Source organism: Mytilus edulis, chromosome 2, assembly GCF_963676685.1.
Source record: "Mytilus edulis chromosome 2, xbMytEdul2.2, whole genome shotgun sequence".
Classification (NCBI taxonomy): Eukaryota; Metazoa; Mollusca; class Bivalvia; order Mytilida; family Mytilidae; genus Mytilus; species Mytilus edulis.
The window spans coordinates 89,021,928-89,047,630 of record NC_092345.1 but is presented as its reverse complement, the minus strand read 5'-3'; the positions used below and the strand labels follow the sequence as shown (position 1 = coordinate 89,047,630).

Genomic DNA, 25,703 nt, shown 5'->3' with positions numbered 1-25,703 from the left:
AAAACATATGTGTGGTTCCAGTAACCCTACCGTCCCTACTTTTCAGCTTAAAAATAGCCTACCCTAAAGATTTTAATGTCATTTGCCATTAAGCACTGTTAATGTCAGAATGTTGCTCACATAGACTCAATGTAAAAAAAAACATTTTTTTCAGATGTAACTGGAACCACACATATATTATGTTCTGTTCTGTTCTGTTCTGTTCATACTTTTTTATTTGGCTTTAGAAAAATAAACAATCAAATGTATATGATATAATCGTTTCTGTTGTATTTGACAGTTTTTAGCTAAACTCAGTTTTAACAAGTGAAGATTTGTGTAAACACAATCGTTGAACAAATACCCCGCAACATTATCTCTCTAAATCTACAGAATACTTTTAACTTTTATATGCTGCAGGTTATAAGATGACACATGCTCTGGAAACTAAAATCTCAACATATTTACTATAAATGTCTTTTGGAGGGAAGGAGGCTGTATAGATACAAAAATACATATGTATTCATTTTAGCTTTATATAACGAATTGTGCTCCAGACTTTAAACGCCAAAAGTAAAATCCAGGAAAGACAAAGAGAAGAAATATTTATTTTTTCTGCAGTACTGTGATTATAATGTTGAAGGGATGTAGGAAAAGTCTATTATGTAAGACCACTTGAATATAATTCTAAGCTAGAACCAATTTTGTAATGTTTCTGACTCCAGAAGTGGATGGTTTTGATGACATTATTGTTCTTTTTTGTGTAAAGTATTAATTCTTTTAGTGCAGCATTTTCTTTTTCAACATTGAATATTTATTGTACTATTAATTATTGTAATATATTAAAAAATCTTTTCCTTTAGGTTTATCTTATCTCTAAAATTGAAAGTGTATTGCTAAATTGTGAAATAAATCTTGAGCTAAAATAAGTTATACTGTGGCACTAAAATGTCTGATTATTTATGCGAGTTTAATCACATTTCCCGTTTAAATATGATTAATAATAATTTACATATATGGTTTCAAAATATTATCTTCATGACGTAAATATTCTCTTTATGTCGTGTATGGTGTTATTTTTCGGTTTTACACGAACCAGTTTTTATTCAAATAGTTAAAGATTTGATTGCTCCAGAGAAACGTATAAAAATCTAGGGAGAATTTAGTTAAAAATAATCCTTTTATCGTATAAAATATGTTATAAGTATAAAAAGAAGATGTGGTATGAGACAACTATTTAAAAGAGACCAAAATGGCACAGACATTTACAACTATGGGTAACCGTACGGTCTTCAACTATGTACAATGCCGACACCGTACAGACAGCTATAAAAAGCCCCGAAATGACAAACGTATTTTCAATTCAAACGAAAAAACTATAGGCCTGATTTATGTACAAAAAATAATTGATTTCTTATACAATTCTAACATCTTTATACGTGTTACTACATAGGGTAAATCAAAATGTGTGTGTAGGTGAAACATCATGTTTCTACACATCTTGTATGTTGTAAGTCTGAACGTTTTTTGTTAAGTATCATATCTTGGTACAGGTGTATACAGATGTTCCTGACATTCTACAACTTGAACAATATTCTAATAATGACGGACGACCGACAAAGAACGCTAAATGATGAGACCCATTGGCAGGGTCTGGTTTCAGGAAAGTATAAATGAATCGAAGTAATTCCTAATAAACACTGTCAGATATTTTACCTTATATCATTCGGTAGATAATTGTTTTGAATGATTAATCAAATTGTGCTTTGACGCGAGTATGTCCTTGTATTTTTCTCTTAATCACCAATAAAACTCCTACAATAGCTTCTACTGCTTCAAAAACACATAATAATGAGACTCCGATACACAGTCCTAAAGAACCACCAATATCAGCAATCACTTGGGTTATCTACAAAAGAAAAGGGAGCATAGAAAGCAGAAGATTTACGTCAGTATGACATGAGTTGTTCTTTTGTCATATCTCAGCAATCCGACGTAAGGCTGACATTCAATATTTACGTTTTCCAACCCAGTGTTAATGAACGGATTAAAATAGATATTAGGGGGTAGCATTTTACAACATCTTTCTTCAATCCTAGAAAAAAATAATGAATCGCAAGGCTTTCAACGCTATTATTGTACCATTTTAGGTAAATATGTCTATCTATCGAGACATTGATTATATCTAGTACAGTTATTAATCATTTAGAAATTGCCCTATCAGAAAGTGCAAACATGAAGTCCCAGAAAATAGTGCTAGAACAACAGTAAAAACCATATATGTATAACAAATATCTGTTTAATGAAGCTGTAATGTAAACGGCGCTAGACGTTTTCAATTGCAGATATTTTAATCTAGATGTAATTAAAAAGTTTACTAAACAACAAAAACTTACGTCATACATAGGTTCTTCTACAATCTGTTCATAATTAAGTTCTTCGAAGTAGATATGAAGTTTCAGGAAATTTGAGCTAAAAAATAACCATAGTTCGTAGCCTTTCCCTAACTTATGATATAATTATATTTTATTCATATACTAGAAATATTTTGTGTCATGAAAGTCTGAAACGGAACTTGCGATTACCGAAAGCTATGTGGAAAACATAAGTAAGATTAATTATGTTTCTTCGCTAGCACACAAAGGAGTAAACATTTTAAATGTATCAAATGATCATACACGTAGAAAAAAATGTATGGCCTTTAGATTTGAATGTTTTGTATAGTCTTGGGTAATTTATGACTTGATATATTGTATAAGTCCATTTGGTTGCTTTCTCACCACAGTTTTCTCAATATTTCCCTTTGTACAAATGTAAAGAAAACAAAAGGAAGGAGTATGGTTTATCAATTAATTCATGACACAAAATCTCTTCACACAGTAGACAAAAAAGGAAAAACAAACGAAAGTTACATGGCTTTTATTGCATCTATTCCTTTTATTGTATCTACTCCCTCTCAAAATCGCAGCAAGGCATACAGCATGGAGCAAATAATCGCATCTTAAAGCAAGTTTAGGATTGTTTATAGCCACCCTTTGTGAAGGGACAAATTTATTTGGTGTCGTTAACGCTTCACCTATGTTTTTAAGACATGCAGAGATGAGTGGTCATTTAAACAAATTACCATAATTAACCATACAAGACAGCTTCTTTGCCGAATAATGTCACTGTACCGAAACAACAAGCATTGAGATGACTACGGGACATAACATGATCTTGGTTGGAAAACTCGGAAGAAAAAATACTGAATGCAAATTATTCGAATAACACTATAATGTCGATAACATAGTTACCAACAGAAAAAATTGTAAAAACAAACATTAAGCTACTTAATATATCTAGAATAACTTAGTGTGAGAGCATACCCCTCAAACACTGGACGATAGACCAAACCCTGACACTCTTACAAAACAGAAAAAATATAGTGTAATAATTCAGAGTATAAGAATACTCGGTTATCAGCAATAGTTAATCCAAAAATTTAGGATATGCATACCTTGGAGTAGAATTTGTTATCATATGAAGTCTGCATGCTGTGCTATTCTCATAGGTTGCACACGATGTGTTTTTCAGCTCCTCCTGTAAAATATGATCAGTAATCTCCGGAGCACCTGAGATCACCCCTAGCTTTTGGTGGGGTTTGTGTTGCTTATTCTATAGTTTTCTATGTTGTGTCATGTCTACTATTGTTTGTATGTATGTCTTTTTCATTTTTAGCCATGGCGTTGTCAGTTTGTTTTCGATTTATGAGTTTGACTGAACCTCTGGTGTCTTTCGTCCCTCTTTTAAAAAATTTGGTAAACAATACAGATCTGCAGATATGTACGAACTATTTCATAGGGCTGTCGAAATAATGTATGTCTTTTAAGCTTACTTTGTTTTTACCGCTGGGTTTTACAATTCATTCCCATGGCAGTTCCCTGATCTGTTATCATAACAGAAATCCATTTACCTTTATTTACATGATTATCTGCAATTTTTATTTTATTCAACAGAGAATTTCAGGAAAGTATATTAGATATGTCTAATATGCAGCCCATAAATTACTAAGAAACTAAGTGTCCACTTCCCTCTAACAAATGTTAATTTACTTTCAGATGTAGGCCCCTTTTGCTTATATAGCAACACACGTATTTAAAATAATGTATCAATTAAGAAATAATTCATGGAAGCCATAGATTTGTTGGAAATTTACACATGGCCTGGGACGTGATATTCGAATTTTATCCTGAGCGTTAGCGAGGGATAAAATTAACGAATATCACGGCCCAGGCCATGTGTAAATTTACAACAAATCTATGGCTTCCATGAATTATTTCGATTCTAATAGGACAAATACGATCATTAACCCTCTTGCTGCCGGAGGGACACATATGTCCAAACCGGCAGTGCCGGAGGGACACATATGTCCATGGATAAATTTATGCAAGCTTCTTATCAATGCTGTATCTCTTTCAATTAAAATACGGAAGAATAAACAGGGTTATGTTTTTCTCCAATTGGTCCCAAATGTAATGGTCATTTTGTCGTGACGTCATATATCGAATGACGTTGTTGTTTGGCATGTTACGTCACAGACGTTGAGCTGTCGTATTTTCCGGCATATGAAATGCAACCTTGAAAAACGGTCGGCAGCAAGAGGGTTAAAAACTGAAGCGATGATGGGTATACCGTGTGTGTGGCTGTTCTATTTTACCCACTGTTCGATAAATGTAAAACAAATCTAATAAACCTGCATGAATGATTTCTTAACTAACCGCTAGAAAAAAAATGTGATTACTTTTGTTACTTCTCAGTAAACCCAACATTTGCAATTTTAAATTTACATTTTTTATCGTAAGCTACCGTCAAATTTACTGTTGACATGTTGTAACCAAGTAGCCGCCATGTTGACTTGCTGAAATCAGTAAATGTGCGAATAATGCAATAGAACAGAAAACAAGCAACACCTACCTCAATAATTTATTAATGCAATTGTATCCGAGTTTAGAAGGTAAACGCAATAGAAAAACGTTCAGCTTTGACGTTTTCATTCGTATGACGTCATGTTTTGAAATGACGTTAATGCGCCAAAATCATTACTGGAATTTCGCGGAATTTTAATTTATTTTGTTTTTGTCTATTTTTCTGTTCTCTAATGTGTAAATTCTTTTTGTTATGCGTCAGAATCAGAATAAATGTTCTGTAGGGTTTTATTCAATTGTAATTGTTAACACAGCGAAATCCACAACCGTTTACACATAGGTTACGATACATGTGGATTTACGTGGGAGGCATATTTAAACAGCCATTTGTGTACATCTTGGAGTCTGCGCTAAGTATAGATATATCGAGAATTTTATCACGGTGTTGTTTACAAAGCGAAAGAAGCACGTCATATTAGAATCAATTGTAATTGTTAACACAGCGAAATCCACAACCGTTTACACATAGGTTACGATACATGTGGATTTACGTGGGAGGCATATTTAAACAGCCATTTGTGTACATCTTGGAGTCTGCGCTAAGTATAGATATATCGAGAATTTTATCACGGTGTTGTTAACAAAGCGAAAGAAGCACGTCATATTAGAATAAATGTTTTTCTCTTTTTTCTCTTATAAATGTTCATAATCAAGTTCAATCTGGGAAGAGCTTCGCATGCACTTAATTTATAAAGTGTTATTTAGTTTATTTTCGTTTCCTAGCTAGCACTAGATCGATACTGTTGTTGGGTGGGCTAATACTCCCCGAGTGTACCAACAGCTGAGTAGTTCTGAAGAATTTCGGTATTGACATGATTTAGGTCATTCTTAAATATTGAAATTTCCGTAGATGAATTAGAAATATGAAACTAAGGTTCAACTCCACTAGGCGAAGTTGAAATTATATGAATTTGAATATTTTTTATGTCAATTTTTGTCATTTCACATCCTTGGCTTTCCCATTATTAGGTTTGTAAGCGTTCTTATTATAGGCCAATCCAGCAATGTTCGAACAGGAATTCTGAAATAAACTATAAGACGACCTTTTTAGTGTTTGTGATGTTTTTTTCCAGGTCATTCTATCTCTGTCTAATTGACATATACTCTACACCTAGCTTTTAAATTATGAATTATCATTATTGACGGAAAATGTTTTCATTTTATTTCCAATACCAATGAGAAATTCGTATGTCAGGAAATGAGGAAATAATTAGAATTTCTGGCTTTATTGTTAGATTAATCTGCAGACGAGAATGCAAATTACTCACCAACTTTGTGTCGTGTGGCCATATCGCTCCGGAATATGACGTCGTATAGACATTTTCACTGAAAGACAGAAAAAAACTGAAATTATTGTGTCACCTTTTTTAGAAGAAATTTCAAAACAAATATGTTTACTAAATACTACAGCTGTGACTTTTTTATCAGCCGATCATAATTTATCATAGTCATCAAAAAGGCTTTTCAGTGCAATTTTGTCAACTGGTTGCCGTTAAATACTACTTTATTCACTTGTAGTTTCTTAAAGTTATCTTATCTTCGTTGAAACTCATTTTAAATATTTTATTTTGAGTAATCATTAGATCATAAGACTATTATTATTAAAAACAACTAAATGTTTATACGTACACACAGGGAGGTGGACATGTGCAATATTTAGATACACTCATGAGAAATCCAGGTCGTAGTTTTGCAACACAATCCTTCTCTGAAATGATAATATACTGATTAAAACATTATTTAATCTTAACTGGGACTCAAACGATGGTAATTCTATACTGACTAGAGAAGGGCACACGTCAACGTCATTTGTCAATCTTTTTTTGGTGCACTGAACTCCTATCTTAATTGATTAGTATTGTCAGTTTTTCTATCGAAGGTCGGTGGTTTTCTGCAGGCACTCCGGCTTCCAATCTACCATCTACCAATAAAAACTGGTCGACTCGAAAAAGCAGAAAATGGCGCTTACAAGTGGCATTCAAACACCAACAATCATACAATCATTCAATTAATCAATCAATCTTTTTGGGGTTGAGGGAATTATTTTTTACCCAGACTATACATTTTGTTTCCAACATTTTTACAATGTACTGGTATGTGTACATATGTTCCTCAGGATAAGCAACAAATCAACCAAACCAAGTGTAACTGCGAGCTTCTACTCACTGATGATACCCCCGCCGCACGTGGATAATGCTAATAGTGTAAAAATATGTAAGTGTTCGGTAAACAGGAAGTTGTTGAGTGATGAATCTGAAAACGAATCATACGGCTGATTTATATAAACCCTGAAACTCAATTTCAGAAATCCTGGCATTGTAGTTCCTGAAAAAAATGCGACGAAAATTTTCTACTTGGCCATCATGTGTAAAATGATACAAGTGTTCGGTAAACAGGAATTTGTCGAGTGATGAATCTGAAAACGCATCACACGGTATAGCTGACTTATATAAACCCTGAAACCAAATTTCGGAAATCCTGGCATTGTAGTTCCTGAGAAAAATGCGACGAAAATTTTCTACTTGGCCACCATGTGTAAAATGATACAAGTGTTCAGTAAACAGGAAGTTGTCCAGTGATGAATCTGAAAACGCATCACACGGTAAAGCTGACTTATATAAACCCTGAAACCAAATTTCAGAAATCCTGGCATTGAAGTTCCTGAGAAAAATGCGACGAAAATTATTCATTGGACGGGCGGAGGGATGGACGGACGGACGGACTGAGGGCGGAACGGACAGACTGACTTTTTTTTTAAAGCGGGGGTATATTAAAAGTACGTACGAACCTTAATGGGCCTAAAAAACCTAAAACAGTTCTCGATTCATGTAACTTCGATTCGTTCATACAAATGGAATTTCTTCCAAAGTAAACAAGTTATTGTATTGTTAGCAAAATGGATAAGAACATTGCCAAGGTCAGCAAATGAAAGCATTAAGAAATGCAACAATTTTTACCGACCAAACATCTTTGTCATTCTCAGAGCGCTTAGAGTAAATGTTTATTTAGATTTAGATTAGAATCTATGTGTTGTCATTTGTTTCGTTACTAACTAAATGATCTTGATATAAAACTGATATAAAACAAATGAAATATTTTGAAAGAAGGTTCACACAAACATATTATTGTGCCACTATAACCATACAAATATTTTACCTTCTGTTGTATAGCACCCAGTGACAGTCGAATTTGGGTCTTCCGTCACATTTAATCTATGATCCGTGTAGAAGTGGATTTCTGATGACAAATAGCCAGCCATACAACCACAATGTGCTGCTGCATGAGTTTCCCAACATGTTTGTATGCAACCCTTCAAAAAATGGTGATTGTTGTAATTGGTTCAAGAAAAAGAATGAATGTGTGAACTTTTGGAACATGGATTAGATAGTAATTTGATGTTGGTTAAATGAAGTTCTTTGAGCAACAAATTTTAACTAACCAAATAAACACAACTATAGTGTCGACACTTTGGCAAGGTACACTTTAAAACACTTTGTCATTGTTTTTTTTTTTAAATAAAGTTTATTATAAAACTTTGATATTTTCTAAACACTAAGGATTTTCTACCGCAGGAATAGAAAACCTAAGCTGTATTTATCAAAACCTTTCGGTAATTTGTGTCTCCTTGCTCTTCGTTTTTATTTGCTTTTTTTAATTCAAGCGTTACTGACGAGTCTTTTGTTGACGAAACGAGCGTCTGACGTACAAAATAAATATCCTGGTATATCTATAATGAGTTTTTATATTTGACCAAATGGTACGAATGTCTATTGACAACCAATGATAAGAGAGTCATAACCTGGGAAATTCTGAAAAAGGAAAATATAAAAAATCCAACGAAAAAAATTGTCAGTAGGTAATGATAGTACTGTACAAAATATAGGACTTTAAAATCAATCATATAAAGCAAAACTATTTTTTTAAATAAAATAAATGCACAAACCTGTGTTGTGTAACGAACAAGATGGTTTTTGAAATATTCTACAGGATCTTCACAGTCCCCATACGGGGGCCCCTTTCGTTTTATTGTCGTCTGTAATAAATTAAGCAAGAAGTGCAGATGACTCCTAATTTGCATAATTTCAGACAGGATATTATATGCAAATGAAACCATAAACAACTTCAGATTTCAATTATGATTTATTTTTGATTGTTTTTAGTTTTCTGCATGATAAATCAGAAGTATTTATAAGGTCTATTGATCATTGTGTGTCGAACAATACTACTTGAACATTAAAATATTAGAAATGATATACAAATGTATCATAATCTTAGCTTTTTCCAATCAATCTAAATATTTTGAAAACATATAAGGTGGAATATGTTATAAAACTATGTTCAGTAAAAGTTTCTCATCCTTTTGAATATTGTCGACATTTGAAAAGATATTGGAAATTCATTTCCGTATACTTTTTAAACACTTAAAAATATTTATTATTCAATTCTGTTTCTCAAACATGGGACACAGATCTATACTACGTATGTTGCTTGATTGACTAAGGCCGTGTTCACACCAAACTCCATGTACAGTAAACTTGTTTACAACTTGTTTAATGTACTGGCCATTGGTTTCACATTGAATTTGTTCACATCTATACACTTTATTTAATTACCTGTACATAAGATTTGTTCACACTTATAAACTCTATGTCATTTAAATGTTCATTACGTAGAACCGAATGCAAAGTTTTCGGACATATTTTCTAGCAGTAAGGGAACGATCATTTGACTTCAAATCGGGGGAGGAGGGGGGGGGGGCGGTATTTCGAACCCCAATTGGATAAAAAAAAATCTGGTCCTACAGATGATTAAAAAAAAATCTGAATAAAGAGTTTCTCCATACAATATAGTGTTAAATGTTGAAAAAAAAAAAATTGATCACCATCATCGAAAAACAAACCAACTGAATATTACGTTTGCGCGGGAAAATTTCTGACTTTCTGACTCAGATAAATAAACAAAATACCCCCCTTTTTAAAGTTAAGTGGTTGCTTTTTTATGAAAGACATTTTGATGATTTGCAGTAGTTTAATGATACTAAAGATGTCTCGATTAAGCTTGAGAAAACGTAGGCTGCAGCAGTGTGTTTACAGACGAAGAAGGATTGATATGTTAGGGATCACTACATTTCTATCTTTTCTGTTTGTTTCAAATGGTATTTCTTCTCCAAGGAGTATTTGGCAAAGGGAGGGGATAACGTTTTTTTTTGTTTAGTTTTAAGTGTTATTTTACGGATCCGAGATACTAGACAAACAATACATTTACCTCACACTTTTTAAGTAACGCATTTATAAGTGAATCGTTATTTGAGTTTAGTTTAAACATATTTATTTATAGTGGAATTGGGAAACAAGTTTTGCAACTTATATTAATCCCTTTCCACTTTGCGGGTGCGAGTGCTGCCTTGTAGCGGCATTAGCCTGCTCTTTTTCGAAATCTACAAGGGTGTCTTTAACGTGCAAGAGATATGGCTCTCTCTTAACACGGGTCGGCCATTTATCGTCCCCTTCCGACGGACTATCATCGTTTCCTCGAGACCATAGTCGCAAATGGTGTCAAGGGAGAGCCGAAAATTCAGTTCCTGAAATTTTCATCCCAGACGAGAATCGAACCAGGAACCTTTATGTTAGTAGTCCGATGCACTAACCACTACACCACGGCTCTCTTATTTAAGTGAAGACCAGTGGCAAATATTTCTGTGTAAGTCAAGTCGATTCGGCAAAAAACCTTAATTTTGAAATGAATTATGTGTCCGGCATGATGCTGCTTTGAGTCTTGATGAGGGCTTAATAAAGCTACATTAAGTTTGTTTTCAAAAAAAATATCTATCAAGTTTAGACAAATATTTTTGTAAAGAACTTTTATTAATAACTGTTATAAATATCAATTTTATTCAAAAATCGTTTCTTCTTTAAATATGCACGGTGTAACTAATGTTTTAAATGCCTAGTTTTGTGTACACTTAATCTACACAAGGCCTACATCGAGTATCGACTGCATGTAGACAAAACATGATCTACACTACATGTAAACATTGAGTTTTATCAATGGGAACGTAACTTTGTTTAGTTTACGTGTGAGTTACACTTACACAACACCGAGTTTAGGTCAATGTGAACACGGCCTTAGGTTCATCCGAGTTATACAGTATCGACATTATATGTATTTAAATATGAATTTATATGTTCTGCACTGCAAATAAAAAAACACTACAATACGAATTTTCTTCACAAATGGGAAAAGTTCAAATGACTATATTTCTAAAACTCAATCATTATTATGTTGCCTCAATAACAAGAGCAAGATACAAACAAAGGAATATATAATATATAGTATATTTTTTGTGAGGATATTACTGTTTCTACTAACCAATTTAAGTGCTAGTGATGTTTCAAATCCTCCTGAAATTGTCATGCCTCTCTCCAGAGGTAACGGAAAGCTACCAACTTCATGTAAAGCCAGTCGTAGTCCAAACCCCTCAGTCATTGTCTCAATTGCTTCGTGATTCTCCAGATTTATGGTTAATGTCATTCCTGAAATGGTATCACACATATACAGTATGAACTACTGTCAAAATCGACATTTGGATAGAATTCAATTAGTAGGTAAAACGTCCGTCGCTCCTACCACTGAATTATAGGCTCCTGTGTAAAGACTTAGATTTGACGTTTTCATATTCTATTCATTATTTGTCCTTTTTGTTTTAAACATTAATGACATTTTTTCATAAACTTCCACTGAATTATAATTGAAAATATAACACTCATAAATATCATTCATAGTTGAGATGCAATATATAAAGGAGTAGGTCCGGCAAGGGCCCATTTTGGCCTCAGATTTCAGGTTCATCTGATGACAGATTTTGTACACTTTTTTAAACACTAAAGTGTCTACTTTAGTCGATTCAATTAGTTTGTATGAAAGATTTGAACTATTTTAGTCATTTCAGACGCTCATATTCAAGCTTTAATATGAAAAATCTATCAAATATGCCATAACATGTCACTTCTCAGATGTTTTTTTGTGAATAATGAAAATGGCCGCATCCGTGTTCATCCTCAACCTTTATATATGTTATGTATTATCATCAAATACAATTTACATTAAAATATTAAGAACACGAATCGGCCATTTCTATTTCAGACAAAACCTGTTTACAATTTAACTCAAATGCTACAATTGTGAAGATTTCAGTAATTTGGCGTGTCTTTATGATGCTAGTACCCGATATATGTGCATTGTATTGTAAAAAAACAGCCCAAATTTATGTAGCAAAAGTATTTTACTTTCCAATAAATAGCTGAAAGTTTACATTCAACTTGTACGATTCGCTCGTGTATGTAACAATGTTTTAGATTTTAACGAGAGAAAGTTATGTATTACTGAAAAATTATTACACCAGGGTTTTCGATATCACAAACTAGTCAAAACATTTACTAAATTTTATCATCGGTATAAAGACATCATTCGTAAATATAGCTCAACATGCAGACTTCTAATACGTTCAGGTATTTCACATCCAATTTTTTATGGTAATATTCTTTATAAAGCACAAAGGTGTCAGTATTCACCTCAGAAACTTACAAAACCTTTGAATAGACTTATTAAGAAGGGATATAATTACGATACTGTTGTCAAGTCATTAAAGATTGCATATTTTGGCGTTAATATTGAGTCACTGATAAGGTCTTTGCATCGGAACTAAACACATTTTTTTTTTTTTTTTTTAAAACAGTTGTTGGCATGACACGGGTTATGTTCTTCTCATATATGTTATGATGGTATGATACTAAACCCCTAACGGGAAGGATTGTGCCTGATGTTCATATGATGAAATCATAATCTTTCAGTCAGTTTAATTGAAGTCTGGAGCTGGCATGTCAGTTAACTGCTAGTAGTCTGTTGTTATTTATGTATTTTTGTCATTTTGTTTATTTTCTTTGGTTACATCTTCTGACATCAGACTCGGATTTCTCTTGAACTGAATTTTAATGTGCGTATTGTTATGCGTTTACTTTACTACATTGGTTAGAGGTATAGGGGGAGGGTTGAGATCTCACAAACATGTTTAACCCCGCCGCATTTTTGCGCCTGTCCCAAGTCAGGAGCCTCTGGCCTTTGTTAGTCTTGTATTATTTTAATTTTAGTTTCTTGTGTACAATTTGGAAATTAGTATGGCGTTCATTATCACTGGACTAGTATATATTTGTTTAGGGGCCAGCTGAAGGACGCCTCCGGGTGCGGGAATTTCTCGCTACATTGAAGACCTGTTGGTGACCCTCTGCTGTTGTTTTTTATTTGGTCGGGTTGTTGTCTCTTTGACACATTCCCCATTTCCATTCTCAATTTTATTTAACGATTTTGTAAAACTGATATTTTTTTGGGGTCAAAAAGGGGTCTTACTGAACCTTTTCCTTTCAGGTATGTTGGTGCACCTGCGTTTTACGAGAAAAATGAATTCTGTGATCTAACATGATGGACAATTTGTATATTTTCGAAAATAAACACACAGTTACTGAAAGTGCACCTCAAAACTATTACAATATAGTTTTACCTCCTACTGGTCCACTTGTTCCAGAAATATATCTTCGAGACTGAAGAGTGTAGCAATTACCATAGTCAGGGGTAACAATATGCTTTGATGGTCTAAAAATAGAACATTTATTAAATTATTATAGTTGTGATTGTCATTTATGAACCTTGTTTCAATTACCTAAATTTTTAATAAAGGTTTCATGCTTTCGGTCAGCCTTTTGGTAAAATAGATTTTTTTTTAAGTAAGAGAAATCAATGTCAAATGTGTACTGCATTAATTACCATTGAACGTCAGTATTTCCAGTTAACTTTCGAAAAGAGAGAGATGGTTGATATTAGACAATGTTCATGGTGTTGGCATACGTTGAAAAAAAAAGAGACGGAGAAAAGAAATAAGATTGCCATTGTAAACTTTTGTATAGTCTACAATACACATTAAAGATATTGTAAGCGCGTCGATGAGCTTTTGTTCTTATTCGTTTATCTCATTAAAATTTGTATTCTATGGTTTTGTCTGCTCATAGTTGAGAATCCTAAATTTGAAATGATAAACTTACCTGTCACACTTATGTCCAGCGTAAGTACATTCCAAAAGCATATTTTCAATTTGGTGTCCTACCTGCACTTTTATGTGCCTACAAAGATATTTAGGTAGTCACACCAAACAACATATTTTAAGAACATTTGCTAAATTTATGTCAAAATTCTTAGAATATAAAACTTTAACGTCTAGCACATCTAATGTTTTCATAAACGGTGATAAATTACCACACACAGTTGCAAAGCTAGAACCACAACAGATGTGGACAACAAAACCATTTTATAAACATTGAATGAAACGGTCAAGCACAGTCAGTGTTCAATGTTTTCAATTTGGTTTATTGTTGAAAGTGATGTTTAATGAGTAAGTTATATTATCATATTATGCTATCAAAACTATGTTGTAACATAATAATTATAATGTATACTGTCAACCTGTATGATTGGAACTTCTGAAGCGGAAATGGAATGTGGTTTGTGTCGCAAATGAAAGATAATGTTGCGCAAATGAAATTTCAATGGAGGTTAACCACTGACTTTGTCTAATTTTGAATTGGAAAATTGATATAAAGAAAATGAATTGCAATGGCGTAAATGAAAAATATTTGAATTCAAATTATTTTTGTTGAAAATATAGTATATCATTTTGATTATAGAATAATTGAGTCGTATAGTCAACCGACCACAATTATTCTAAATAACGTTGACATGTATAGCAACGACATTAATAATATGATTTAGTACATTGTCTATAAATAAGGTAAAACACTACTGTAAAATCAATTTAAAAAAAGGAAAAAGGATGAAAGACTTGTATTTGCAAAGTTAGATTATTGAATGATAAGCTCCTAAAATAAAGCTTTAACACGAATAAGTCACCAAGTGTGTCATATGAACAACGGAAAGCAACACAAATATGACATCCTAGGGAATTCAAAGATTGAGAACAAGTCTTTAAATCATATTATTCTTTTTTTAATGTAACTAATTTACATTAAATACTTTTAACAAAGTGCATTTTACAGTCAAATGTACATCTAAAATCCATGTATTTATGGTAATCAATATTATGTTTCCTTCATACATGTATATCCCTTAATTGGTAATAAAATGTGTTGTTGTTGTATTGCCCCCTATCCACGACAGACGTGGGTTCGAAAATTAAGTGACGATATAAGGTCTGAAAAAGCAGGAAGTTTAGGACAAATTGTTCATATGAATTAAATATTTCACAGAAAAAAATAAAAACAAATGTACAACTAAAATACTCAGCACTGTAAAAGAAATTAAAAATAGTCCTGAACAATAGCCAGAAACATAAAAATGTATTATAAAGTTACACACTACATGATATGTGTTGAATCTACACGAAAACAAATATAATATTGAAAATAACTGATTTTTTTTTATCTCAAGCAAAATATATATAATGACCAGTGCATATCATACCTCTTAAGCTTCTGATATTCGTCTTTGAAGTTCTGGTAAGCAATGTAATCGTCCTGCATCTTCCCTGCTTCTGGTTGTAATAGATCGCTACTCCCATAAAAATCTGACAAGATATTATCATCAAGCAATGTTGACAAGTTCAAATTCAAGTCTGGGATAGTGACTTCAGTGGGTATTATATTCGGTAAATCCAGGAGAGAACTTTGAGTTGTAGTAGTTGTGGGTTGATGAGTACCAGGAGGGGTTGTCGTACTTGAAGTCGGAAGCAATGTTGGTAGCGTTGATGTATAAGAAGATGATCCCTTTTGAAAATATAATGTTTATGACACAAATATTTCAACATTATATTTGCAATACTAGAATAGCAAAACTCCTTATGGTAATTAATAAGCATTACAGTATCCGTAAATTGTGTAAAAAATAAAACAATAAAAGTTAATTTGTAGCGAAAACATTTTAAATTTATCATACATTTCATGCAAGCCTATCATTTCCTCAAAACAAATGTAAATTATAATCAAAACAGTTAAACATTTTCAGAGTATTTCTCATATATCTTAGATAATGCCGGTAATTTTATATTGTAGGAGGCAAACGGAATACCAGCGATATCTTTTTGTGTTTATCTTATGTCTTAATTTTTCACAAAATATATGTTATTTGATGGTACTTTTTTGTGTCATATGTCTTTTGGTATGTGCAAACGTCTTCACTGTGACATCACAAAAGCTGACAAATATTATAAACCAACCATTAAGTCAATCAACAGTATTCTAAAAGAATTGACGATATTTTTTTTATTTCAAGACCAGAATCATGAATTGGATCACAATTCACTTTTTGACATTTTCAACTCACACAGTCTTGAGTTTGACTGATGCTGTCTCTATTGTAGAAACCGTTGCAATTTCTGCTTTTATGGGCACAGTATGTACAACATTTTGTTTATTCCAACATCTTTGTCGTGTTAACAACAGTGTTTAATTTAACTAAGACATTTTATATCTGGATTTGTTGTAATTTCGTTTTTTATTAGCATAATATATATATTTTTTCAAACTCTAATTGTTTGTCTATTTGCAACAAGAAAACTAACTTCGAAATTCAGATTTTAGACAAACAAGTTCACCATTTCTAAGTTGATCCAATGTTGACCGTCGAATAATAATTGTCATTATTGGTATTTTTACATTTAAGGGAGCTAATGTGTATTCTAAATAACGTATGAACGCCGTGAATAATTACAGAAACACGTTAACGAATAGTCATTTTTCAAATTTCTTATATTGATGCCGATTTAATATTTTTTACCAAAGCGAAACTCAATTTATTTATTACAGGATAGAAAATCTTTTATGTATCTTTAATATCTGCAGTTACACGTACAATACTTACGTTCAAAATGCGCTGCAAATTTTGATTTCCAAGGTTACCAGACTCGGATTTCTTTATGATATTCATATTGCATATGGTTATTGCTGGAAATGCAATCGGACTATACCGAACCTCTACATTGGTTTTGACAGAGTATTTCAAAAATAAATGTATGATTGTGTAGACTTGATATAATCCGAACGATAGTGCCACAAAAAAGGCAATTAGCCATAACAAGCGTAGGAATATCGGCCTATCAGATACTATTCGGGAAATCCCGTGAATGCTGGATTCAGATCCCACGTCTACAAGCAGACTTCTGATTTGTGTATGTTTCTTTGAATCTTCTTTCATTCTGGCCTCATCGTTCGCCTGGAAATATAAAAATACACGATACATTAGTAAAAAAAAAAAAAAAAAAATCCGTGCGTTTTAATGCATAATGCTGAGTACAGTATAATACATTAATGTACAACTTCGAAAATACACGCGAGGAAAGGGGGACTTTGTCCGTTAGACTACAACTAGTGCCCAGTGTAGAGGCTAAAAACAGGGGGTCTAAATCTACCATTTGCTGCTGGTATCGTAACATATGTCCAACCTGACACTTGAAATACGGGTGTTTTTATTAGATTTAATTGATGTTGATTTAATTTTAACTCAATGGTTATTGCATTCTCTTCAGGGAACAATAAATTTCTCAATGACGAATAAATACTAATTTCACAGTTAATTAAATTCCCATCTCGAAAAGTTTTTCCTTGCATTATTAATATTTATTTGATTTTGTGCAATAGAATGTATAGGTTGTTTATTTTGAGTTCTTTTATATAATATTGTTTCACGTAATGAACCGCAGATTAATATTAATATTCACGTGGAATGACACACAGACATGAAAACTTTTAAGTCAGACATAGACGTCTGTTTTGACAGTTTTGTTACAAAATCGTTTCTTTTGATTGCAAATATTTTAACAATATTGTAGAAAAAAAGCAATTAAAACTGTATTCGTCTCAGCAGTCGCGTATGTCTCGAGTGTTTTATGGCTAAAAGGAGATACATTGTTAAGGTCAACTAAAATATCAATTTAACGACGTAAAATCCTATGTATCCAACAAATATCAAAAAGGTCAACAATTCCATATTCAATAAAAGCCAAATGTGTATACATTGTCAAGCTTTTAAATCGCCAGACTCTAGAAAATTTGTGAATGAATTTCATATAGACTAAAAATGTAAAACGTTAAAATGTTATAAAAGGCATCCACCAAAGAGGTTCACAACTTCGAACAAATAAATATGAGACAGTGTTTCTTTCACTTGTTAATAATTTAAGTGTAGGTTAGTCTATTAAAAGGTATATAGTTTGAATTTAAAGCGAGGGGCCGTTATCTTTTCATAGACTACCAGGGGTTACTCCTGGTTTGCCCACTTTTAATTCTACCAATTATCTATTAGTTAAGAAAACAAAAAAGACAAAAGGTTTAAAGAGCATACAATTGTATAGTCTGTTCCAACTTAGGTATATAGTTTGTAATTGTTTTTCTAGATATTCAGGTTGTTTGTTTTTGTATAGAAAAATAATTAAAAAAAATCAAATATTTTTTCTCAATAATTTAATATCAATTCAATCAATTAATTCAACATACCTATACAGCAAATAACTAATGAAATGAACTAAAAAAATGATATTCAGTTATACAATTGTCTTTATGTTCATTAGTTTCTGAATGATTTTCATTATAGAAATATATTTATACACTGAGTTCTCTTTTATTGCAAACTTTATTTAATAAATTAGTTAATTTTATAAATGCATTGCATAAGGAAATCAATTAAGCACAAAAAAGTAATAAGGGCACTATATGTAAAATGATGAGAAATACAATCTTTTATATATACATCAAAAGTAACAAAACATTTAATATATTTACAAAGTAACAATTAACAATAATTCATTTCATTGTTCAGTTCAAATGGAGAAGATGGGATGTTGCGTCAGAGTAATCTACCACGTTGATGGGTCCTTGTTGGTATCTGTATATGAGTCTGGTGTCTATTACTCTGCATGGTTGTCTTTAAGGTGGGCGGGTTTCTCCTGCTGCATACTGGATAATGTTGCATTATGTTAGTGCCTTTGTTTTTTTCAGTAGCTCAATGATCTCGTAGATGTTTGGGTTGGCTTGTTTCAGTCGCTTCTTATGTTTGTTGTGCCATCCTTCCAGGTGATTTGTGCATGGTGCAGGGTCCTTCTGTGTAATAGTAGTTCCATAGAAAGCAGTAGTTTTCAACCCAAAACCCTGTCACATAATCTGTAAATGAAGTTGTAGCGGGTATGTTTTCAATTTCTCCAATGTCTTCTAAAGTGTTTAGCCAAACATCGTCAACAAGGTGGTGGAACAAGCGGTACCAGTAGTACTGCGGCTCGTCGTATCAGTTAAGTAATGTCTTCATTTTCTTTATAATAGGACTGCAGTCCATATTTCTGTGTCTTTCGCCATATACACTGGGTGATAGTGTTTCTGATTGAAGTTGTAACTGGTGTTGTTGGTAAATGGCTACTGAACAGTTGCATTTATATTCTAGTTGTTAAATTCAATTGGATAATTTTATATTTTACTAAATTTTGAAACAGCGTATTGTATTGAACATTAAAAAAAATTAAGTTGAATAAATTAAAAGATATTCAAATGAGATTTATTCTATTAAATCTTTAGTTTCATTATTTTACTTTTCACCTTTTTTTTTCAGAATGTACCAATAATTAAAAATATTTGTTGATAAATTGAAATATTTATTCATTTTAGAACACATTTTTTTCTAATTTTTTTTGTTTGATAAAATACATTATCCTGCCAAATATATATAAAATATAGAAAATTTTTGCACAATTTCCTTGATTTAATAGCAGAATATAATATTCTTTTTTTATTTTACAGGTAAAATAAAAGGTAAAAAATATGGTGTCATCCTGGTTTGCCCACTTTTAATTACATGTATATGTAAACATAGAGGGAATTGTTGTTTTAACAATTATAGTTTATTTCTGAATTATAGTCATATTTTTTACCTTTTATTTTACCTGTAAATTTTTATAAGAATATTATATTCTGCTTTTAAATCAAGGAAAATGTGCAAAACTTTTCTATATTTTATATTTCTTTGGCGGGAAAATGTATTTGTATTTATAAAAAAAAAGGAAAAAATGTGCACTTAAAATGAATTATTATTCCAATTTATCAACAAATAGTTTTAATTATTGGTATATTCTGAAAAAAAGTAAAAGAATGAAACTAAAGATTTATTAGAACAAATCTCATTTGAATATCTTTGACTTTATTCAACCTTTTTTTTTTTTAAATTTTAATAAAATACACAGTTCTAATAATTAAATATAAAAAATATCCAATCAATTCTAACAACTAGAATATAAATGGAACTGTTCAGTAGCCAAGCTATGAATATGACACAATTTGAACAGTAAACTGCAACAAGTTAGCATTTTCTTTAAAAAAAAATAAATAAAGTATCTTTCAATTAATAATCATGATTACAACACCAGTTGGAACTTCAACTAGAAAGACTATTTATTGACTATGAGACAGCAACCAACAATGCAGCACGAACAGTTTGGCCAGGGGTAAATGAGAAAGGCTGCATGCTTCTTCCATTTCACCCCGTTTATTTGGCGATAGGCACACAAATATGGTCTACAGTCCTATTATTAAGAAAATGAAGACATTACTAAACTGATACGACAAGCTGCAGTACTACCTCTTGTTCCGCCCACATTGTTGAGGATGTTTGGCTAAACACTTTAGAAGACATTGGAGAAGCTGAAAACAAACCCGCTACAACTTCATTTACAGAATACATGACAGAGTTCTGGGTTGAAAGCTACCGCTTTCTATGGAATCACTATTACACAGAAGGACCCCGCTCCACAAATCACCTGGAAGGATGGCACAACAAAAGACTCAAACATGCCCACCCAAACATCTACCAGATCATTGAGTTACTGAAGGAAGACACATGCAGGCACTAACAAATGCAACATTATCCAGTATGCAGCAGGAGGAGCACGTCAACAAAAAGACGAGGATACATAGTAAAAGACACCAGAATCCAACTACTGAAAGACTGATACCAACAAGACTCATCAACTTGGTAGATTACTCTGACACAGCATTACATCTTCTCCATTTGAACTGAACAATGAAGTGAAATATTATTATGTGATAAGACTGCTAATAAAAAAAAATCAAAAATTTAAAAAAAAAAAATGGAAATTGCGACTTTGTAAATATAATGTTTTGTGACTTTTGATGTATATATAAAAAATTGTATTTCTCCTCATTTTACATATTTCCTTATGCAATGCATTTATTGAATTATTTTTGAAATAAAAGAGATCTTGTATTGATGTATATATATCATGAAAATCATTCAGAAACTAATAAACTATAAAGACACTTTTAATTTGTAACTGAATATAATTTTTTTTTGGTTATTTGTTGTGTACATGTATGTATGTTGAATGAATTTATATTAAATAATTGAGAACAAATGTTTGATTTTTTTTTAATAATTTTTCTATACAAAAACAAACCAACCTGAATATATAGAAAAAAACACATACTATTCTATTCTTTATTTACCTTAAACAATACAGTTTATCGGTATAATATGCATAAATATACAGTTTACAAGTTGTATAGCATTAACATACACATAAATAACAAACGTCAGAAATATCAGTTACATATTAAAAAGTTTGTGAGTTTCAGACTACATATAATAAACATAGGTCTTAAATATTATTCCTAAACTTAAATGCATAGAGTAAGTACTTTCCTAAATTACAGAGTTCCTTAGTGTTTTCAACAGAAAACAATTGTACTAATTTATAAGTTGATGGTCTAGTCCAATAATATTTCTTGATAAACTTTTTACGTATATCATTATAATTTGTACATTGTAAAATAAAATGAAATTCATCCTCTACTACATTTTTATCACACATAATACACATTCTACTATTTCTACTTATTCCATAAAAACGACCAGTTTCAATGCATAGATTATGTGAGGATAGGCGAATTCTCGTTATCCATTTACGAGCTATTACAGGAATACATTTTTGTAAATAAAATTGTAATTCTACATTTGACACAATATACTTATATAATCTACACTTTGGTGATGTTTCAAGCGTGAAATGCAACTCTTGTTTAGCTTGATCATATATTCGTTGTTTGGTTAATTGTAAAAATGAACTATCCAAACAAAGTACCCATTGGTTGTCCCAATAATAATTCATACCAAGATCATATAAAATTGTTTTAATACAAGTTGCCCAGTTTTTACATTTATTGCTATTTGCTACTAGTTCTTTGTAACAAGACTTTATAATACAATTTTCACTACCGTGAATTTTAGTCCATAATTTGAGCATCCTAAATTTTCGCTCATATAACAATGGAAATCTTCCGAATTCATAATATACCAATACATTAGAAGTGGAACATACAAACTATATACCTAAGTTGGAACAGACTATACAATTGTATGCTCATTAAACCTTTTGTCTTTTTTGTTTTCTTTACTAATAGATAACTGGTAGAATTAAAAGTGGGCAAACCAGGAGTAAACCAAAAATATGACTATCATTCAGAAATAAACTATAATTGTTAAAACAACAATTCCCTCTATGTTTACATATACATGTAATTAAATGTGGGCAAACCAGGATGACACCGATCCAATTTAGCCCATATTTTCAACTCGAGTAATCCTGTAATTAGTCTATATCTCAACCTTCACACTGTCAATCTTTTATCACGCCGTAGAAAAACAAAACGGAAAAGTCAGTAGAGACAAAGTATTTCATGATGCGTGATTTTGGTATCTGATTTGTCTATTGCTAATCGATTTTCGAGATTTGAACATCGATAAACTACTATCGTCATCGATAAACTACTATCGCCTCAATTTATAGAAACAAAAGCACATTCAAATTAAGCAAAGAATACAAACTCCATTATAAAACTCATTAGTAATATTTAGTTAAAAACAAATGGTTCAAATGAGATCACCACTTCAAAGCATTCAGACTTTTAGTGCTTCATTTAAATGAACATTACATTTCAATATTGTGCTGTTTTGAATAAAATTAGTTCACAATTTACATTTTAGACAAATACTAGAAAATAGATAAATATTCTGTCACTACAACAGACATTGATAGTTTTACTTTTCGTTTAAATGAGTAAAATATTTGGCACTTAAATTGGTAATATGTTGAGGCTAAAACAGTTGAGATATCCTCAGCCTAAACTTTTATGACAACATTTTTTTGTACTTAGTACTCTCAGTAACTGGACATTGTTTGACACGCTATAATTAGTTTTGTTCTTGTACCAGTTTATCTTCCTCTTTAATACAGTTTTATAAAGAAACAAAAGATTTCTTAAATGATTTGTACCATAATTGTTTTAAAACTAAATGATTTTAAAAGGTGACCAGTTTATTACTTAAATTCAATGCAAACCCTTTTTTTTAAATGTTTCTAAGCATATCTGCAGTCAGAATATTTTACAGTGGTTGTTTCGAGTGATCATGTCTTATTTCTTTTTGCTTTTTTTTTATATAGAATCTGTAGTTTTGTGAAAGGACAGGGTACGATACGCAATTATAACAGGCCCCTATTTTCGTTGAAATTATAATGAATAGAATCCAAGAAATATGATTATTCTTAAAAAGTTTGGTTGCTAGTTTGCTATTTGGACCTTCTTTAAATGTTAGATCAAAAAATAATATATATTGATGTGTTTGGTAACACATTATCTAACATTCTAATGGATTCAGAAGTCTTTTTCCAAGGGTAAATGCATTAAAGTTGGATATTAAAGGAAATTTTATGAATCCCGTTGCTAGGTAACCGCATGTTTACATAGGCACAAAATGTTCAACCCTTTTCAAGTCACTGTGCATAGACTAATGATGGATCAACTATAAAGTCATTTGAAGAGAGACCAATGCCACTGAAATACCTTGTCCTTTATTGACATTTTCCACGTTTGGTACGATTTTTATTCTAGTGCAGAAACTTTATTGAAGACCATGTGATTACCTGTAGATATCTGATTGTATTGTTTTCGTATTACTCCGTAGATTGACGTTGTTTGATTCCCTATAGTAACTATTTGATGGATATGGCATAGTCGTCATTGTGTGCAATGATATCATGACTTAATGTTTGTTTGTTAAATGATACAATCTATTGCGTATATAAGATGACGTGTATTAACATATAAATTATCCTTTTATTATTGCCATTCCTTTAGGTATTAAAAATAAATACCTTTGATAATTTGGTCGTCGTGATAAACTGAAATGAAATCAGCAATCTTTTGAATTCTTTGACATCAATTAATAAACCTTTAAACTTAAATGAAAATACCAGAATTAAGGATAAATAAAAAATGCAAACAAGTAAATCGACTGTTTATGTAGAGAGGTTACAACATAGCAAAATATGAAATATTAATCCCCCTCCCCCAAAACAAAAAAGAAAACAAAAACAAGAACAAAAACAAAAACAAAAACAAAACAAAGATAAATGAGCCCGCCTCTCCCATTTAAAAAAATAAAAACACAACAAAACAAACACTATATACAGCAACACACGGCAACTTTTAAATTACAGCCTCCTGAATTGGGACAGTTATATACAGAATATGACAGACAATTCTTAGTGAAAACTTACCAAAGTATCATTGACATGATTAAAAACATACTTTTTTTTTTTTTATCTCCGTTGATGAATTTAGAAATTAACAAGAAACTAATGTTCAAACTCCCCTGCATCGAGAAATTATTAAAAATCTAAAAATTCAGTGGCAAATCTACGATAGATTTTCCCATCTCTGTACATAAACCAGTGATTGTGATGCAAGGCTGAAAACACCTTTTCAAAAATAATATTTTTAGATATTTATATGATAGTAATTTCGAAATATCTCTGAATCAGTATAGTTAATAATACCAACATAAAGAAACTATTGATTTTGTCACCGTAACCGCTTGAAGAGTTACGTTTTTTTTTCGTTTTTTTTCAGGCTATTCAACAGTATTCCCACTGCTAAACTTAACTGATGTGATATTATCTTAATAGCAATCCAAGTAAATGATAATAATAATAATTTAGAAACATTAATATTACTGAAGAACTGAGCGTGTAACCAAGTAAACATTCTCGATCTTCGTGAATTGAAACTCTGTACAGCGACTATTACAGTTACAGTAAACCTAGGGAATGAAAAATGGAATACAACTTATCACATTAAAAAATACCTATATGCTAGACAGGAAACCCTATCTATAGGTAATCAGTGATAAACTTTGTAAAATAAGTAATGATTTACACACGTATGGTAATTATAGAGTAAAAGTAAAGTGTGGTAACGTTTGATGTTACACATGCCTTATCCCTCTTATTAATGTAAAATTTCTACATACTAGCAAGAATGTTAGATGATGCGTCTAAGCCATTTTTAAAGAGTTTCCCCATTTCATTGTATATCAAATTGCCAATGACAGATTCTGAAAGTGATAGTTCATAAGATCCAATAAAAGCGATTTCAGACAGCTCTGATTCCGATTCCGGCTTTGGCTATATTTTTTCATCCTTTATTTATTGTAAGCATTTTTTTTTAAATAACTTAAGTTTTGGATTTTGGATCTTTTGTTCGATCCAGCTCGTGATTGAAATCACGACCTCTTGTAATAGTGAAGAGGAAGCTACAACTAATCAATTCTAACAGTCATCGGTTATTGTATACAAATATCTTTAGGGTT

At 31.6% G+C, this 25,703-nt stretch overlaps 1 protein-coding gene across 1 annotated transcript in view; it reads right to left on the bottom strand.

The window, feature by feature from the left end:
• Positions 1-1,583: 1,583 nt before the first annotated feature.
• Positions 1,584-25,703, bottom strand: part of LOC139513333 (epithelial sodium channel subunit beta-like) — a 47,451-nt gene continuing 23,331 nt past the window's right edge. The window contains exons 2-13 of the mRNA XM_071301729.1: positions 16,863-17,213; positions 15,468-15,769; positions 14,036-14,113; positions 13,498-13,589; positions 11,313-11,476; positions 8,887-8,976; positions 8,100-8,253; positions 6,573-6,651; positions 6,212-6,269; positions 3,476-3,558; positions 2,376-2,451; positions 1,584-1,888 (exon numbers count right to left, since the gene is read on the bottom strand). Of these exons, the coding sequence (XP_071157830.1) occupies positions 1,730-1,888; positions 2,376-2,451; positions 3,476-3,558; positions 6,212-6,269; positions 6,573-6,651; positions 8,100-8,253; positions 8,887-8,976; positions 11,313-11,476; positions 13,498-13,589; positions 14,036-14,113; positions 15,468-15,769; positions 16,863-17,213 (1,686 nt within the window). The 3' untranslated portion in view covers positions 1,584-1,729. The remainder of the gene's footprint in view (positions 1,889-2,375; positions 2,452-3,475; positions 3,559-6,211; positions 6,270-6,572; positions 6,652-8,099; positions 8,254-8,886; positions 8,977-11,312; positions 11,477-13,497; positions 13,590-14,035; positions 14,114-15,467; positions 15,770-16,862; positions 17,214-25,703) is intronic.